The sequence below is a fragment of the Anabrus simplex genome, chromosome 12 (genome assembly GCF_040414725.1).
Source record: "Anabrus simplex isolate iqAnaSimp1 chromosome 12, ASM4041472v1, whole genome shotgun sequence".
In the NCBI taxonomy this organism is placed as follows: domain Eukaryota; kingdom Metazoa; phylum Arthropoda; class Insecta; order Orthoptera; family Tettigoniidae; genus Anabrus; species Anabrus simplex.
The window spans coordinates 100,786,356-100,806,973 of record NC_090276.1 but is presented as its reverse complement, the minus strand read 5'-3'; the positions used below and the strand labels follow the sequence as shown (position 1 = coordinate 100,806,973).

Below are 20,618 nucleotides of genomic sequence, written 5' to 3'. Positions count from 1 at the left end.
TAAGGTTAGTTGAGGCTGGGCGATTAATTTTATGACGAAAAATTGACTTTCTCTTTGACGAAGAACAACATTATGCAAAAAAAAATGCCAAATGATTTCAACCAAAAAGTAACTGGATGGTCAGTGTTGAGGCCTTCAATGCAGAGGATCCCATGTTTGATTCCCTGCAAGGATGGGGATTTTAATCCGGTCTGGTTAATCCTCCTGATACATACATACATACATACATACATACATACATACATTATCATTATAGACTGTTGTGCCTTTAAGCGTTCCGTCTGCAACCCTCTGTGAATTTACTAAACGTTGCCACAATCCTCGATTTGCAACTAGTGATGTGGTCTCATTTAGTTCTATACCTCTTATCTTTAAATCGTTAGAAACCGAGTCTAACCATCGTCGTCTTGGCCTACCTCTACTTCTTTTACCCTCCATAGCAGAGTCCATTATTCTCCTAGGTAACGTATCCTCCTCCATTCGCCTCACATGACCCCACCACCGAAGCCGGTTTATGCGTACAGCTTCATCCATCGAGTTCATTCCTAAATTAGCCTTTATCTCCCCATTCTGAGTACCCTCCTGCCATTGTTCCCATCTGTTTGTACCAGCAATCATTCTTGCTACTTTCATGTCTGTTACTTCTAACTTATGAATAAGATATCCTGAGTCCACCCAGTTTCGCTCCCGTAAAGCAAAGTTGATCTGAAAACAGACCGATGTAAAGATAGTTTTTTCTGGGAGCTGACTTCCTTCTTACAGAATACTGTTGATCGCAGCTGCGAGTTCACTGCATTAGCTTTACCACACCTTGATTCAATCTCACTTGCTATATTAGCATCCTGGGAGAACACACAACCTAAATACTTGAAATTATTGACCTGTTCTAGCTTTGTATTGCCGATCTGACATTCAGTTCTGTTGAATTTCTTACCTACTGACATCAATTTAGTCTTCGAGAGGCTAATGTTTATACCATACTCATTGCACCTATTTTCAAGTTCCAAGATATTAGATTGCAGGCTTTCGGCGCAATCTGCCATTAAGACCAAATCGTCAGCATAGGCCAGACTGCTTACTACATTTCCACCTAACTGAATCCCTTCCTGCCATTTTATACCTTTCAGCAGATGATCCATGTAAACTACGAACAGCAAAGGTGAAAGATTACAACCTTGTCTAACCCCTGTAAGTACCCTGAACCATGAACTCATTCTACCATCAATTCTCACTGAAGCCCAATTGTCAACATAAATGCCTTTGATTGATTTTAATAATCTGCTTTTAATTCCATAGTCCCCCAGTATGGCGAACATCTTTTCCCTCGGTACCCTGTCATATGCTTTCTCTAGATCTACAAAACATAAACACAACTGCCTATTCCTCTCGTAGCATTTTTCAGGTAACTGGCGCATACTGAAAATCTGATCCTGACAGCCTCTCTGTGGTCTGAAACCACACTGGTTTTCATCCAGCTTCCTCTCAACGACTGATCACACCCTCCCTTCCAAGATGCCAGTGAATACTTTGCCTGGTATACTAATCAATGAGATACCTCGATAGTTGTTGCAATCCTTCCTGTTCCCTTGCTTATAGATAGGTGCAGTTACTGCTTTTGCCCAATCTGAAGGTACCTTACCAACACTCCATGCTAATTTTCCTACTCTATGAAGCCATTTCATCCCTGCCTTCCCACTATACTTCACCAATTCAGGTCTAATTTCATCTATTCCTGCTGCCTTATGACAGTGGAGTTTATTTACCATCCTTTCCACTTCCTCAAGCATAATTTCACCACCATCATTTTCCTCCTCCCCATGAGCTTGGCTGTTCACAACACCATCAGGATGATTTTCTTTTACATTGAGAAGATGTTCAAAATATTCCCTGCACCTCTCCAGTGATTCCCTGGGATCTATTATGAGTTCACCTGAACTACTCAAAACACTGTTCATTTCCTTTTTCCCTCCCTTCCTAAGATTCTTGATTACTGTCCAGAAAGGTTTCCCTGCTGCTTGACCTAGCCTTTCCAGGTTGTTACCAAAATCTTCCCAGGACTTCTTTTTGGGTTCAACAACTATTTGTTTTCGCTCTGTTTCTTTCATCTGCGTACAACTCCCTGTCTGCCTCGGCCCTTGTCTGGAGCCATTTCTGATAAGCCTTCCTTTTACGTTTACAAGCTGCTCTCACTTCATCATTCCACCAAGATGTTCGCCTTTTCCCGTCTTTACACACAGTTGTTCTTAGGCATCCCCTTGCTGTTTCTACTACAGCATCCCTGTATGCCATCCATTCACTTTCTATATCCTGAACCTGCTTACTGTCTACTGTTCGAAACTTCTCACTAATCATATCCATGTACTTCTGTCTAATGTTCTCGTCCTGGAGATTTTCTACCCTTATTCGTTTGCAGACAGATTTCACTTTCTCTACCCTAGGCCTAGAGATACATAGTTCACTACAGATCAGGTAGTGGTCTGTATCATCGAAAAATCTGCGGAAAACTCGTACATTCCTAACAGATTTCCTGAATTCGAAGTCGGTTAAGATATAGTCTATTATGGATCTGGTACCCCTAGCCTCCTATGTGTAGCGGTGAATAGCCTTATGCTTGAAGAATGTATTTGTAACAGCTGAACCCATACTAGCACAGAAGTCCAGCAAACTCTTCCCATTTCCATTAGCTTCCATATCTTCCCCACATTTACCAGTCACCCTTTCGTATCCTTCAGTTCTATTCCCAACTCTCGCATTGAAATCGCCCATTAGCACTATTCTATCCTTGCTGTTGACCCTGACCACGATGTCACTCAATGCTTCATAAAACTTGTCAACTTCATCCTCATCCGCACCCTCACATGGTGAATACACGGACACAATTCTAGTCCTAATTCCTCCAAATGACAAATCTACCCACATCATTCGCTCATTTACGTGCCTAACAGAAACTATGTTCCGTGCAATGGTATTCCTGATAAAGAGCCCTACCCCAGACTCTGCCCTTCCCTTTCTAACACCCGTCAAGTACACTTTATAATCTCCTATATCTTCCTCATTATCTCCCCTTGCCCGAATATCACTTACTCCTAGCACATCCAGATGCATCCTCTTTGCTGACTCAGCCAGTTCTACTTTCTTTCTTCCATAAGCCCCATTAATATTGATAGCTCCCCATCGAATTCCATTTCGTTCGCCAAGTTGTTTCCAAGGAGTCCCTCGCCTGTCAAATGGGAGTGGGACTCCGTTACTCCCATAGGTCCGAGGCTTGCTTAAAATGTTCTGAGCTCGGTAGATTCATGAAGCAGGATGCTACCCTACTTACACATAGTCCAAGTGAGGATCTCTCCTCTAAAGGGTTATGGACCACCGGTGGATTGTATCGTCCTAGCCGCCTGAGCACAAGGAGGGCCAGGACTCAGAATATGTCCGAGATGCCCACTCCCATTCCATAGCAACTGGTATCCCGACTCTCAGGACCACTTACTAGGCCACTCAGCCGTTGCCCATGGTTCACGAACTAGGACGTGACTACAGTAACCCACAAACAGTTTGAAATAAAAGGCGTGAGGTTTCCATCTTTTCAATACATTCCAATCAAATTTGCGATTAAATTACATTACATGTTGAGTTTTGTTAAGACATCTTTAGCTGCATAGATTTGTAGCATAGATTAAAATAGACATAGGCAATTAAGAGTAGTCAAACACTTCAAGATTCCTAAAAATGACAAAACGTGTACTGTGTACACTAAAATCAGAAAATAGTGCTTAAAACCACTGATTAGAGTCTATAAAACACATGCATACATTCCTTCTTAAAATTACACTTTAAAACATGTCCTTGTAAAGTTGGTTTTGTATATAAATGCATTGTTAATGTTAGTCTTGCAGACAATTCAAATATGGTGGTTGAGGTGGCAAATGGATCTAATTTTTATGGAAGAGGGGACTCCTCAAGTTGAAAGAAAGTCGCAGGTCTCGTGAACCGCTGTGGAAAGGAGCTCTTGAGGTTTTACTGTAACATGTTTTGAGTGCAGATTGTCTTTTTCCAAACAATTATCAACCCTAGGCACTTGATTCTGATGAGTTTTGTATGTGTTATTCCCAAGAATAAGAATCATTGAAATATACCAAATAGTGTAGAGATTACAAGTTAAACAATGAATGAATGTAGTTTACGGGAAATGAGCAACAAATTTTTGTCCGACATGCACAGACACTAACCTTTCTCTGACTGCTAAAATGCATCTTGTTTGTTAATTTATAATACCAAAACTAAATTAAACCAAATTAACTATAAGCAAAGTAAATAAGCTTTCTCTTGGAACTATTCTGTCAGCACTGAAGTTCCCTTGGTAACTGCTCTGTAGGTCTGGTCACCAGTTTCCTGTAAGGTTCAAACATGCTCTGGGTTTTTGTCCATTTTGTTGATTGTTGCAGGTACAGTAGATGGGTTACAATTGCAGTATGGTGCTGGAGATTTTATCTTTAGTTCCTCTTGTAAATATAGCCCAAGAAATCGAGCCTATTATGCCATGAGACTTTATAATATGACAAGTACAGATGCTTAATTACAATTGTTTAATAATCTGTTAATTTCCTGGAAATTAATTTATTGCATAATACAAGTTGCATTGGATATTTTTGCTATGAAGTATCCGTATAGTCTTTGGCGCTTTTACTGTGCTTCGTGAGAACACATTAATAAGAATGTGCTCTAGTGTAAGAGTTTGAGAATATGCACACCACTTTGTACTCGTAGAGCCTAGATGTCACTAAAACCTTAGACTATCGATGGCTTGATGTTATTCAGTATTGATGCTTTAAAAATACTCCGAATCATTACCCTGATCTAACAAAACAAAAACAATGGACTCAAACCAGAGCAGCTCAGTTCAAGCACCACCTATTTTGGTGCTCTGCTGTGGGGCTGGATGATATTCAGTGCTATGGAATACCTGTAGAATGGGTGGAGCAAGGGAGCTGAGCGACTGCACATCAGTAAGCAGTCACTCTCAGAGTTGTCCTTGTCGACTGTTGAGGGCAGAAACAGTAGGGACAATGAGAAAGTCGTGTGCTACAGCTAGCAAGCACCATGACTCTGTGCCAGGAGATACGAGGGTACCCTCGCAAAAAATGCACTGCACGAAGTGCCACATTCAATGGTGTAAGGAAATTCTTCTTCTTAAAGGACGCCATCTCCCTGCAAACATTGGCGATCCAATTTATTATCTTGACTCGGAAAACAGCAGCTCAAAAGATTTCAATGGAAGTTCGTCCGTACCAGCGGCGCAGGTCTTTGAGCCAGGAATTTATCCTTCTCCCCACGGATCGTTTTCCTTCAGTTTTCCCCTTGATAAGTTCATATCATTCACCTCTTATGATGTGCCAGATGCATCTGAGCTTTCTCTCCCTTGTGATTGGTCTTCCTTTCTACCCAGGATATTCGAAGCTTTCTGTACAAGTACACTTCAAAAGCTTCAATCCGCCGTGCCTCCTCCATCAGCTCTGCCGTACTAAAGTCTGTCTTCTCTGCCATTTACACTGTCCTGAAAGATTATCTACCCCACTAGAAATGCTGTTGAGGTCTTCACTCATTACCCTAAGGTAGGGCCCTCCATATTTGTGACCCCAGGAGAGATGGAGCCCCGAGAAATTGGGCAGCCTTTTGGTCTGCGGGTTCATTTCCAGGGTGTCTGAATCAGCCCACATGTGGGCCCCATATCCGCCACCAGGGGACGCGCCTCTAGGGTTAACAGTCTTCCCCAAGGGAGATCGTTCAGTTACTACAGTGAAATTTGGCAGAGGTTCTGTGACAATGTGTGAATGTGAAGAACATTTTGACTGCCTGTGTGTTGTGAATACTTCTTGTCACGGGTGGTTTGTGGAAATAGACTGGCCAGCTGAGATCTCTGACTTCAAACTTCAGTCCTACTGTAACACCTCTGGGATGAACTAAAACAGCAACATTGTTCCAGATTTTGGAAACAAGTTGCTTGCTTTCCTGGGACATGTCACAAATTTTGAATTAATTTTCATACCAGAGACAAATCACTTTCATGAGAGAGGATAGTAAAGAGATTGTGATACAGAATTGAAACTGAATCCGTTCTCCATCTAATGCTGTTTACATTTTAGGTTGTCTATTTGTCTTACTAAATAATACTTGCAAGTTAAATCAACCTGCAATGTTTATTTTCTGCTAACTTTGCAGATTAAATATTTTAGCATTATTTCTCCAAAGGCTATGTTTGAGAAGCAGTATTATCTTCAAAGCACGCTGAGAGAAAACAGGGTTTTGGCTCCATTTCTTTGACTGTATCACATTATGTTTTTATAGCTCTGATGTATATATATATTATACAGATTGAAATTAGTTGGCTACCTTTGGGCTTTTATTGCTTTTTTTTTTTATTTTACAGATTTGTGGGTTACAGTAGAAGTTACATGATGTTTTTTGTTTTTAATGTTATTCATATTTTTCTCTAGTAATAAGCCAGCGCATAAGATTTGAAATTGTCACTCAGTTGTTTGTTTTGGTTATTGTTTGTGCCCTGATATTATGGCAGCGTCCAAGGATAGTTCCATTTCCATTGTATATTTTGCTCTTTGTCAGCTGTGTGCCATGGCTGGGTAGTTGAGCACATCACAGTTGGTTTCCATATAAGAGAGCATAAAGTGAGACCGTGCCATACTATGTGCTGCACCTAGGAGAACTGTTTGGGTTTGAACAGAACATTTACAATGAAACTTGGCAGGATGAACACTACCATTGATTTTATGGTAATTTATTTATGATAATAGGTTAGTTGAAATCTGTGCCAGGCTGAATAGCTCAGATGGTAGATGTTGATCTTCTGATCAAAACTTGACTCAGACCAGCAGTAATTGAAGGTGCTGAAATATGTCAGCCTTGTGTTGGTAGACTTACTGGCACACAGAAGAACTCCTGATGGACAAAATTCTGGCACTTCAGCATTTCTGAAAATCATAAAAATTTAGTTAGTTAACCCATAACATTTGTGGTGTCCAACCGAGTTTAAATAATACCAATATAAATGGTCCGTTAGGACATTATAAATTTTCCAGCTAACGTATTCCTGGTTGCCAGCGTTTTGCCCCAGTGCGCTAAGTCGGGCTCATCAGTTGGTAAATAGCACACCCACCAAGACGCATAGCTAGTGCGTACCGTGGAGGCCACTGTGTAGGCTATTTGGAGCCACCGGCAGTGCCAGTGCACTATGAGAGACTTTGTCTCATTACCAAAAATTGATGCCTGCCTGACCATCAGATGATATGGATGTTGATTCCCATAGGGAACCTGCAATATTTGTCTGAAATGAGTAAATTTATAATACCAATATAAATGGTCCGTTATTGGACATTATAAATTTTCCAGCTAATTCATTCCTGGTCGGCTCATTGTATTATAAATTTACTCATTCCGGACAATATTTCAGGTTCCCTATAGGAATCAACATCTATGTCATCTGGTGGCCAGGCAGGCATCAACTTTTGGTAATGAGACACAGTCTCACCGCCGGTGGCTCCAAATAGCCTACGCAGTGGCCTCCACGGTATGCACTAGCAATTAAAAGAAATAAGTTTCATAATGATAGATCCGTATTGAACTGTGATTACAATAGAGTAAAATAATATATTATTATTGGTCCACCTTTTCAGTACAAAATGAAAATTACATAGGGACTAGTTTCGACCTAGTAATAGGTCATCATCAGCCTGAAGTAAATTAAAGCGTAAATATCGAAGAAAAACATAAACAATGTAAACACAAGTACAGTCTTTTTAAAGGTACATACCATGTGGGAATTTGAGTAGAGATATATTAAAAATAATAACTCTTCCAATTGACGAAGCACTGAGCGGAAGTTATGTAAAGTTCGGTGCGCCGTATATTATAAAAGACCACTGTGCACTAAATGATGTAATAAAGAAGAAGAGTAGGTTGAATGCTGGCTTCTTCTTAGCTGTTGTATATTCGAAGAAGATTACGTCGTATTTTATAAGGTATTGAAAGACGTCAAAATACATGGATGTTGGAAAGGCTCTTCATTTTTTGGAACAAGGCAATTGTTGCGCGAGGAGGCTTAGGAAACCAGAGAAGCGCTATATTATGTTAAAAAATAGAGATCCTTAAAAAAGTTCCGTGCGTCGTATAAATTGTGGAAATGGAAATCGAAAAAACTCAAATTCCCACATGGTATGTACCTTTAAAAAGACTGTACTTGTGTTTACATTGTTTATGTTTTTCTTCGATATTTACACTTTAATTTACTTCAGGCTGATGATGACCTATTACTAGGTCGAAACTAGTCCCTATGTAATTTTCATTTTGTATTGAAAAGGTGGACCAATAATAATATATTATTTTACTCTATTGTATGCACTAGCAATGCGTCTTGGTGGGTGTGCTATTTACCAACTGGTGAGCCCAACTTAGCACACTGGAGAACAATAAAACATGGATTTGTGCATTGGCACTGCCGGTGGCTCCAAATAGCCTATGCATTGGCCTCCACGGTGTGCACTTACAAGGTTAAACTGGTAACATTATTCTAGAACTTACACTTATAGTTTGTCATTAACAAACTTATCCATAATAAACTTTAAGAAACCTTTTAAATATAAAGCGTTTATATATTATGTCGTCTTATTAAAAACAATATGACTATTTGTTGAGTTTGAAACTTTAAAACCTTATTCTAATATTTAAAATACAATGCCATTAGTTAGTTTCTGTATAAATACATTACAATCTGTTAAAATTGCTGAATGTCTTAAAATTATTTGTTGAAATACACATTAAAATATTTTGTTACAATTGGTGTGAGCTTTTCCACACATTGTACCATATGGAAATGAAATCTTAATACACTCTCAAAACAGCTGAGTGTAGGTGTGAATATTATTCATTTCGTCCGTAAAATGACAGAACTGATGCACACGGTTGATTATAGGTTATGAATTTTGTCGTACTTTAAATATTTAATGTCCAGTTTTTCAAATTCCCGAATTGCTTGTAGACTTCACCAGTGTAGGGCAATCCTACAGACGTTAGCAAGGACTCAGTCAAATGGTGACAGTCAAGTTTTGGTGGTAAGCAAGTGGTAACTTCATCAAATTTTACGTAAGTTGTCAAACAGCTGAGTGCGCTAGCGTAAATGCAGATAGGAGTAGAAGGGAGGTGTCAACAGACTTACTTACGTAAAATTTGATGAAGTTACCACTTGCTTACCACCAAAACTTGACTGTCACCATTTGACTGAGTCCTTGCTAACGTCTGTAGGATTGCCCTACACTGGTGAAGTCTACAAGCAATTTGGGAATTTGAAAAACTGGACATTAAATATTTAAAGTACGACAAAATTCATAACCTATAATCAACCGTGTGCATCAGTTGTGTCATTTTACGGATGAAATGAATAATATATTCACACCTAAACTCAGCTGTTTTGAGAGTGTATTAAGATTTCATTTCCATATGGTACGAGTGGAAAAGCTCACACCAATTGTAACAAAATATTTTAATGTGTATTTCAACAAATAATTTTAAGACATTCAGCAATTTTAACAGATTGTAATGTATTTATACAGAAACTAACTAATGGCATTGTATTTTAAATATTAGAATAAGGTTTTAAAGTTTCAAACTCAACAAATAGTCATATTGTTTTTAATAAGACGACATAATATATAAACGCTTTATATTTAAAAGGTTTCTTACAGTTTATTATGGATAAGTTTGTTAACAGCAAACCATAAGTGTAAGTTCTAGAATAATGTTACCAGTTTAACCTTGCAAGAATATTTATAGCTGAAGATGTTCAAAATATGAACGAAACATGTCCTATGTTTTAACAATTAAGCAATAAAATAAGGATGAAATCCTAATTTTATAATTGCTTTTAATGTATTGAATAGGTGGAAATCAAAGTTTTATTGTTCTCCTTTAACAGACTTTCAATATGGAAAAATGAGGATTGCAATTAGCACACTGGGGCGAAACGCTGGTAGCCAGGAATGAGTTAACTGGAAAATTTATAATGTCCAATAACGGACCATTTATATTGGTATTACAAATTTACTCATTCCGGACAAACATTTCAGGTTCCCTATGGGAATCAACATCTATATGAGAGTTAGAATAACATAGAGGGGTTGTATGCCTGACATCAGTGGTCCTTGTGGAGGCAAGTTCATAAAGGGCAGCCATGTTTGAGTTGTCAAAACAAAGCACGTTGGCACGAGAACGTAACGTACAGTATGATGAGTTGTCATAGAGATTGTAAGTGGCAATTGAACATCGTGAGGTTTAAGAAGTGAAAAGTTAGGTTCTCGCCTTCTAGAATGTCAGCATACAGCTGCACTAATCAGAGTAAAATGACTGATAATATTCTCTTTTTTCAGACTTATAAGTTTCAATGTGGAGTCCTTGTTCACTAAAGTGGCAATTCACTCATGTCTCCCATTGAACACCTGTTCCCTGAGGACATTACTAAGCTATTTTAGCACTGCATGACTTACTGGACTTAATTGCTCTCGTTCCCACTGGAACATAGGGCATCCATTAAACGTCTCCATTGTGGTCGTTGACTTGCCAATGCTTTAACTTCCTTCCGAGTCTTCCCTGCTTCAAGAGCCTCCTCCTCTACAGAACAACCTCTCCTCCGTGCCCCTTGCGGATTCCATTCCAGTGCTGTGCGTTCTATAGATCCCGCTGGCTTTCTCAAAGTATGACCTATCCATTTCCATTTCCTCCTGTTGATTTCCCCTGCGACTGGAACTTGGTTTGTTGTTCTCCATAGCTCGTCATTGGATATAATTTCAGGCTGTCTGATGTTTATGATGCGCCATAAGCAATGGTTTATAAATGTCTGCAAGAGTTTAGTGATAGTTCATGTAACCTTCCAAGTTTCACAAGCATATAGAAGGACTGATTTAACATTTGTATTGACATTTTTTATTTTCGTTTTCCTTGAAATGTTGTTATTCTTCCATACTGTATACAGCTGCATGAAGGCTCCATTTGCTTTCCTTGTTCTGGCTCTCACATCCTCTTCTCTTGTCACTACACTTCCCAAGTAGGTAAATGTTTTGACTTCTTCAATCTCTTCTCCTGCCACAAACAATCTTTCATCAATTTTAGCATTTACTCTCATTTCCTTGGTCTTAACAACATTTCTATTGAGTCCTGCAGCCTCTGCTTCCTTCCGTAATCCTCCTAACTTGTGTTTCATATCACTAATTCTTGAAGACAAAAGACAGATATCATATGCAAATTCTAAATCTTCCAGTCTTTCCCCCATTCCCCATTGTATTCCTCTTTTCCTTCCACCCAACATATTCCTCATACTAATAGATACCTTCATGGGTCCTCTCATCACCATCCTTGCCAAAAGCGTGCTATGCTTAACACTCTTATCAGCCGAGCAAGGGAGGTTTGTGAGGAGGATAAATTAAACGGTGAACTTGAGTTCCTAACCAGAACATTTCTGAGCAATGGCTATTCAGGGAAACAGATTGACGAAGTGCTACATCCTAAGCCAAAAGACAGATTGTCACGTGATTCTCGTCCTTTGAGTCTGGCCTTCTTGCCGTACGTGCAATCTGTCATGGATAGGATTGGCAATATTCTCAGAAAGCACAATATCAAGACCATTTTTAAGCCTAATATCACCATAGGCAATTGTTTGCGATCTGTCAAAGATCCTATTGGTTTAAACTGCGCTGGAATATATATGATTCCTTGCTCCTGTGGATCGGTTTATGTCGGCCAAACATGTAGGAAAGTAGCAACAAGGGTTAAAGAACATCGCAGGCACTTACGTCTTTGCCAGCCAGAGAAGTCTGCTGTGGCAGAGCATGCCATACATAATGACCATCAAATAATTTTTGATGCAACTTCTGTCATTTGTAAAGAGAAACATTTTATTCCCAGAATCATTCGTGAGGCGATTGAAATTGCTAAACGCCCGAATAACTTTAACAAAGGTGACGGCTATATACTGAGTAGATCATGGCTACCCTCCATAGTTAACTCGTCTACATCTTTCTCCGTGACTCTGGAGGCCCTGGAATGAACTATATTTCTAACAGGGTCTCTCTATCTTGAGTCTGGTTACTATGGAGAGACCGTAGCCATTTTGCTTTGTTGTTGCTCTGAAGACGATCCTGGTCGCAGGATTGAAACGCGTCAGCTGGTATTTATTTATTATTACACGACCTAATATCCCCAAATAATTATCATAATATTCCTCATAACATTATCGAGCACCACTAAAAAGATTATTGGTGAAAGAACGCATCCCTGGCGAACTCCACTTGTGACATTCACATAATCTGAGAGTTTTCCCTCATGTACTACTTTACATCTATACCCTTCATACATTGCCTTCATGAGATTCAAGATCTTATCCGGTACTCCATATTTCACCAAGGTCTTCCACATTACGGTCCTATTTACTGAATCAAACGCTCTTTTGAAGTCTATGAATGTCAAGTATAATGTGGCCTGCCATTCATTACTTTGCTCTAGAATTATTTATTAGATCAACGCAGCTGCGTTGTCTACGGAAACCAGCTTCTTTCGAAGACGCTGCTCAATTGAGTCTTTACTCTGTTTAGAATTATTCTAGAGAGAATTTTACTTGGTATGCTCAGTAGTGTTATTCCTCTCCAATTCTTACACACTGTGGTGTCACCTTTTTTGGGGAGTTTCACGATCAAGCCCTCTTTCCCATTAGCTGGAACTTTCTCTTCTTTCCATATTTTCCCCAGTAATGGTAGCAGCAAATTAATGGTGGCCTCTTCATCCACTTTTAGTATTTCTGGATCTATATTATCTATACCTGCTGCTTTACCATTCTTTAATTGTTTCAGTGCTAACCTAACTTCATGCGTTGTTGGGGAAACTAGCTTTATTCTTGAGTCTTCACTATCTAAGCCTTCATTTACTTCTTCTTGCATTTCCTGCTCATTTCCATCATCTTTGTTTAAAATTTCTGAAAAATACTCGTGCCATCTTCTCAATTGTTCTTCTTGTGATAACAGCATATTTCCTTGCTTATCCCTCACTGGTTTACTCTTCCTATAACCTCCTCTTGACAACTTCCTTGTAATGGTTTCCCCCATTTCTTCAACCCCAAGGGAAAAGGGTTGCCTCGTCTGCCAGATTTGCCGTTCCAAAGGTCTCCTTCTCCGTCGCATCTGCCATTGAGGACTTCACCAGAGCCCTGTTAGCCGTCGCTTTTCAGGGTTCCTTCTTCTCAGCTTCCTCTGCAATTTGTGCCTGCTGATCAATTCATCTTCTTTTATCGCTTCTCACACTCTTTTTAACCATTTTGTCAATTTCCAAATATTTCTTTTGGGCTTCTGACTTCTGCTGTCTTGTTCTCTTTGGTTTACTATAGCTTTTGCCTCTTTTCGTTTTTCAATTAAGTCCCATGTTTCTTCAGACATCCACTCTTTCTGTTGTTAGCTCCTATAACCAATTACTTTTTCACACGTTTGTATATAAGTGTTCTTAACATTTTCCGAAGTTCTTTCCACACTTATCTCTTCTTTCTCAAGATTTGAAAGGACTTCAAACCGATTTTTCAACTCCAGATTAAATTCTTTCCACCTCCTTTCACTGTTTAACCTTTGTATGTTGAACCTCTTTTTTCTTGTTGCAAACTTTTTCGATGCATCCTTTATTTTCAATTTAAACTCAGCTACTACTAGATGATGATCACTAGCAACATCAGCTCCTCTTCTGTTCCTCACATCTGTCAATGATCTTCTAAATTTCTTGCTAATAGCTACATGGTAAATCTGATTTTCTATTTTGTGATCTGGCGATATCCATGTAACCTTATGACACCTTTTGTGAGGAAAGATCGTCCCTCACCATTTCCTGGCTGACACACAAATTTACAAATCTCTCTCCATTATCATTCATTTCATCTAATCCATGTTTCACTATCACATGCTCTAGTCCCTCATTATTTGATCCAATCTTCACATTCGTATCACACATAATTTTGTTTGCTTTACGTCGCACCAACACAGATAGGTCTTATGGCAACGATGGGACAGGGAAGGGCTAGGAGTGGGAAGGAAGCGGCCGTGGCCTTAATTAAGGTACAGCCCCAGCATTTGCCTGGTGTGAAAATGGGAAACCATGGAAAACCATTTTCAGGGCTGCCGACAGTGGGGTTCCAACCTACTATCTCCCGAATACTGGATACTGGCCGCACTTAAGTGACTGCAGCTATCGAGCTCGGTACCCATAATAATAGCAATATCTCTTTTATTTATATTCTTCATAATTTCATTCAACGGATGATAAAATTGATCTTTCATGTCGGCATCAGATACTCCAGACTAAATTCTTCCCTCCTCTTTTCACTGTTTAACCTTTGTATGTTGAACCTCTTTTTTCTTGTTGCAAACTTCTTTGATGCAGCCTTCATTTTCAGTTTAAATGTTTGTTGGTGTATAACAAACTACTATTGTTACATTTCGAATTTTACCTTGAAATCTAGCTGTCATCATTCTGTCTGAGATGGGACTCCATTCAATTAAACTGTTCTTGGATGTCCTATTTAGCAACATACCCACTCCATTTCTCCATTCAGCATCCTCCCCAGACTGTCCAGAATAAATAACTGTATTCCCATTTTGCATCATGATCTCTCACTTCACTTAAACCAAGAATTTCCAAGCCATAATTTTGCATCTCTTTCTCGACCTACTTTAGTTTACCTTCTTCTGTCAAAGTTCTAACATTGCAACAACCAATTTTCATTTTCCGTTTGGGCCAAAGTTCGTCATCGAGGTATCCCTCCGGTTTCATTTCACTTCAGTTTCTTTAATAAGTGGATTTAAGATGTGCGAGTTACTAGCCTACAGCACCCAAGCTTGGTGGTGGGGCTGCCACCTGAGCCTCCAAGCCTGCCGTTTTCTGTAGGGGTTGTCTCCCTTAGCCTTTGAAGATCCCTCTTCACCACAAGGCAGTGGTTTCCCCCACTTCCTCAACCCCAAGAGAAAAGGGTTGCCTCGTCTGCCAGATTTGCCGTTCCAAAGGTCTCCTTCTCTGCCGCATCTGCCATTGAGGACTTCACCACAGCCCTGTTAGGCGTCGCTTTTCAGGGTTCCTGAAGGGCCTTCACAGCTACCGTAGCGGTCGTCGGACACACACAGTCCCCGATGTACATCACCACCTACAGGCAATCCCCTACTTCATGCCGTTCCCCACCTCCCACGACGTGGATGAGGGGTTGGACTTATGGGAGGCTTACCACTGCACGACTTCCAGCTATTTCTTGTGGGGTTTGAATTTTTACGAACAGATGGACGGAGTTGCTATGGGAAGTCCACTTTCGCCCGTAGTGGCTAGTTTCTTTGTGGAGCATTTTGAAGAGGAGGCTATTGCTTCGGCATCCATCAAACCTGTGATATGGTGGAGGTATGTTGATGATGCATTTGTAGTCTGGACAGAAGGTTCTGAGAAACTTCATCTATTTCTAAACGATCTAAATCAGCTACATCCTTCAATTAAATTCACTATGGAGATGGAGTCGGATGGATGGATGGATGGACGGACGGACGGACACGCTGAAAGTCACGTTCAGGGGTAATGGTTACAGCGATTTGCAGATTCATAGAGCCCTGCATCCCAGAGAAACGACCTAGCAAAGCTCACAGAAGGAAGAAGTGGAGGAAACTGCCTACTTGCCTTACATTCACAACACCACAGATCTCATTGCCTAGGTCCTCCGCAAACACAATATAAAAACCGTGTTTGGCACCGCCACTAAAATTGCTCTGAGTCTGAGTAAAACCAAGGACAAATTGTCCCCACTTTTACATCCTGGGGTATACGAAATTTCCTGTACTTGCGGTAAAGGTATACATCGCCAAACATGCCAGTCCGTCGGTACCTGTATCAAGGAACATGAACGTAATATTCGTCTCAACCGCCAGACAAATCGGCAATAGCTGGGCACGCTCTATCGTCGGGTCATGATGTCATGTTCCAAGATGCTCAAGCTCTTACCCACACTAGACACTACAGGTCCAGGATTACACGGGAAGCTGTGGAAATACATAGAAATCCCAACAATTTCAACAGGGACACTGGCTATCAAGGAATATCTGGTTGCCAGCCATTAAGGATTTACGTAGGTAGTTCCCTTCCCTGTCTCTTCACTATTGTTATTTCGTCTCTGTGTTTTCCAAATTCGAACATTCCTCATTGCCAGATGCTTCATTCCAGGCTTGTGTCAATGTCATATCTTGTAATGTCATATGTTACGTACACATGTTATGTGACCATCTTAGACTGATTCTGATGGTTCGGTCAGCTTCCGCTTCGAACGCTAGCGCTGTGCCACGTCCGGGGAGCCATCTGGTGACGAATGAACATACCATTTCCACTTCTATTATAATGTCTAAATTTCAAGAAGTCATTGTTTAAGAAGCATTTCTTGTGGACAATCGAGATTTTCTTCTGATGACGCAGAGCACAGTCTCTGCGATACTTAAAGAATTTCACCTTATTTTCTTCACACGGCATAAGCTCAAAAGCTTATATGGTATCATGTCTATAAGTACGGGCCGTGACAGCATCAGTGGCAATACAGACATTTATTTTATATGTTTTTTTAATTTGAAAGTAAACTTTTGCAAATAGTATATTGTCAATCGGTCGACAACACCTGTAGCAATTTTTTCTTTTTTTTTTTTCATCAGAATCGGTTGATAAGATGGGAGTCCTGGGTTCCTTGGACAGGTTCCATAGAAAAATGTCTACAACTCTTGACTTTCGTGTCTGAATGTGCAGTGCAATCCCATTTTCTTGTTTGCTCGAGACATCTGACGTGTAGCTTTCCAAGATGGAAAATGGACATCAGAATTATTACTGTCACACAACTGATCATTAATACCATGAGTATGCATGCCACTGCTAATAGACTCCATGTGCTGCAGAATGTGAACATCAGAATGTCACTGTTGATGTATTTCCTGAGAGAACACTTAAAAACAATACTAATTTCATCATAGGTGCAGGTACTGTACAAAGAAATAGTTATGCTACATGCAGATTAAACCATGCCTACCACTTCCCTGCATATTTATGAGAAATATAACCTTAGAGTTACGTGAGGCATAAGACCTGAACTGTGTCTTAGCAGTGTCAGATTGGGTCCAACAAAATGCCAAGAACGATTTATCAGTACTCGCCAGGGAAGTGCTGATCAGGCTTCAACTCTTCCTCAGCCAGCAGTGGTCCATGTTTCAACGTGCCTTAACCCTTGGGATGTTATTCTTCAGATGGCAAGTATTAACTTGTCAGGTTTTACAGTCATCATGCAGCACAGTTTAATGTCCATCACTTCCTTTCTCTCATATCCTTCCTTCCTCACCTCTCTCTTCTTTCACTTCAGAAATTTCATTTCAGTCTAATAATATCTCTTCCTTTCATTACCCAAATCATAAGTTAGTTTTGGAACACAATATCCCCCATGACCCATGCGATTGTGCGTTACTTTTGTCACGTCAACCTGACCTGCAATGAGTGTGCAGATCCCTCGAAGTATGTTGCTCCAGTTGGCCATTAGATGCTAGACTCCCTGCATAAAGTGTGTATTGTTGAGAAATGACTTTTTGGAGATAGATTAACTGAAACATCTTACTGAAAATTGTTCATATAAATTGTGTAAACAAATTGTCAGCACTATCATTCAGTGTCTTTGTCTATTGTTTCCTAATTTCTTTTTAGCATTGTTTATCTTTTCCTGATCTTTTACCCACCCCAAGAATGCAGAGGAAAGGCGTTAATATGTACCAAGAGGTCTGCTGTTAGCACAAAGCTTTCAACAGCAAGGAAGGCTCGACAATCCAGTTTGAGGCCAACTGAAAGAAGCGACTACAGAGAAGGGGAATGCTTGTTACACTACCTTTCTCCTGGAGATCAGGGTTATTGGGATGGTTCAGCTTAGCACAGCTCTGTGAACCCTGCACTAGAGGACATTACTGAGAAGTTTATCAAATTTATTGCTTCATTTTTTAATTACTGTCTGCAATAGTTTCAACATTCCCTTTTTAAATCTGGATTTGTTTCCTTTGTTATTGTTGACAGCCCATGCATTCAGAAAGTGGATGTTTCATTATTTCTGGTAATAAATCATCTCTCTCAAAAAAAAAAAAATATTGAACAAAAATGTTTTGATTTGGGAAAGGGTTCTTTTCCACTTGTCACCCTCCCTGTTTGCTAGAGAGTATGGGATTTTAGGAAATGCTAATACCTGCACGTTTGCTTCTGTTGAACAGATTCCACTGCAAGGAGATGATCTGGTTGAGCAACAGAAGAGTGCTGCGCCATGCTGGGTCGACATCGTATTCATTTAGAGACTGACTGTTTATTTGTTGGGTTAAACAAATACTGTGTACCTGAAGATAGGTTTTTATGTTTATTTTCCTTTTGGCACAGTTGTAGGAGAAGTGAATCTCGTGTGTATGTGTCACGTGTATAAACTGCCAAACAGCATTTATTCTGAATGTACTGTATTTTACTGTCAACACATGGGTTTGTATGAGTTATGTTAAATTTAAGTGGGGAACACTTAGGTCGCAGGGTTGTACAGTTGCCAAAGATTCCCCTCTTGTTCAATCTTTATAGGCTTTTGTTCAGCAATTTTTTCAAACTTTGTATGAATTTTATATGTGATGAGTAATACAAGGTGTCAAGCTTGAGTCGGCCAGTTCTCGAAGCTCAATTTATTTTTATTTCTTCATGTGTGAAATCCATCCAAAGTTACCAAATTCTGCTGATGATGTTTCAGATTTTCAGCATAGTAATAGTCAAAAGTTCAAAGTGTTTCATTCGACTTGTTCTTACTATATTTTTAAGTTCTTAACTTTCTTCTCAGCTTTAATACCTGCAGTTCTTCTTCTGATGTCTACTGTAATTCTCCAGAGTAAAATGTCCCAGAATGAAGTGTCAGCACAAACTGCATGAGGGTTTCTGCTGATCCTTCTGTAGTTTGAAAAGTCACTGATTCTAACTATTGTTTTATTGTTGAACATTTCATATTTTCTCCTATTAACTTGTTTTGATGATCCTGCATCTCAGAGAACTGAAGCTGAACTGAGTTAAGTTGATAAAATGCAATGCCATGATTGATTTTTTTAAACTTCCATGAATGATCAGTAACATTTGGTAGACTGGTCTCAACAGCACCCAATAAGGGTTCCGCTCACTCGAGATCACCACATGTTGGGAATGGTAACCTCTTGGATCCTTTCTTCTTTGTCTTTATAAGAGATGCAACACTGTATTATATTCTGGCAGGTACAGAGAATTTTGGGTGGTGTTATTGATTATTTAAAAAAATGCCAAGTCTTCTGACAGTCTGATGATCAGTTAATTAGGGTTCTGCTATAAGAGCTTCCTGTCCTTTTAATTGTGCTGGGGGTGGTGGAATATCCCTGTTTGTGCATAGCCAGAAGATAGGAGTTGATCTCAGAACTAATCTAAACAACAATACTAGGTGAATTTCAAAATAAAGATACAGGTTCTTTATAAAAGAATGGTGAGGTTATTTCTTGCCTTATACGAGATTAGATGTCTAAAGTTTGAGTTGCATTATTCTTAGTCCTTCAATAAGTACACCCTTGATCATACAGCACGTCAGCACGGTAAACTCTCATAGCTGACCAAGATCCTAAAGGGATGTGAGTAAAGTTTGTCTACAATGGATTTGCAAAGGGAAGAAATTGCCACACTGTCACTTTCAGCATATTTAATTCTCTGCTTCCTCTCGTCATTGAAATGGCTTACAGCCAACTTCGTTGTCAGACGTGGCTGACATGAGCTCTTGCCTTTCCACTGGCATCCATCGTCCACAAACTTTCTGTATCACTTGTGAATGTTATTCTCATGTAGTGTGTCCTTTCAAAACCTGGTACGAAACTCCCACGTGCTGCAATAAGAGATTTGGACACCTCAGGTTGGAGTTTTGTTGACTATTATGGTTCTGTAATGAACATAACCGAACTGTCTCTAACACATTGCGAACTTGAACTGGTGCTCTTCCAAGTGGCGGAAGTATGTCCGGAAATTATTTTATTCACTTACAAAACCCTATTAAATTCTTTACAAAAACATCGAAACATAAGAAGCTCCTTTTTAAATCACTAAAATTCTTTGTGATCAATATATGCACAGTCCAGAGCGCAGTGCCATCTTTGGGCAGGTTTTGCATGTTTATTTGAGTTTAAAAACAATACCACTATATTATGAAAGGAAGTTGTGAAGTATTATATGTCATTAGAAACTAAAGGAATGAGGAGTGTTATGTTGTTACAAAATTTTCTGTGTTCATAGGGTATTTAAAGAGATGTCAGTTCGAAAACATAACAGTCAAAAGTTAGATCATATGTACACAGACAAAAAGCCTATTATAAATGAACTGAGATCTATAAAATGTCAATGTATCTGAAATGCACTACACAGAGTTTCAGCTGTTCATGAGCTACGTCATTCATAATGTGGGGGGGGAATGTTACTACCGCTAATCCCTGAAGATGAAGATCAGTGTATTACTCTTTTGT

At 39.6% G+C, this 20,618-nt stretch overlaps 1 protein-coding gene across 5 annotated transcripts in view; it reads left to right on the top strand.

The window, feature by feature from the left end:
* The window catches only part of LOC136884336 (uncharacterized), a 291,392-nt gene extending 270,974 nt beyond the window's left edge, over positions 1 to 20,418 (top strand). For all 5 annotated transcript variants that reach the window (XM_067156442.2, XM_067156440.2, XM_067156441.2 and 2 more), the window contains one exon: positions 18,336 to 20,418. Coding sequence is in view for 1 of the 5 variants with exons in the window: in XM_067156439.2 (XP_067012540.2) it covers positions 18,336 to 18,355 (20 nt within the window). In the remaining 4 variants the exon portion in view is untranslated. The remainder of the gene's footprint in view (positions 1 to 18,335) is intronic.
* The last annotated feature ends 200 nt before the right edge of the window (positions 20,419 to 20,618 follow it).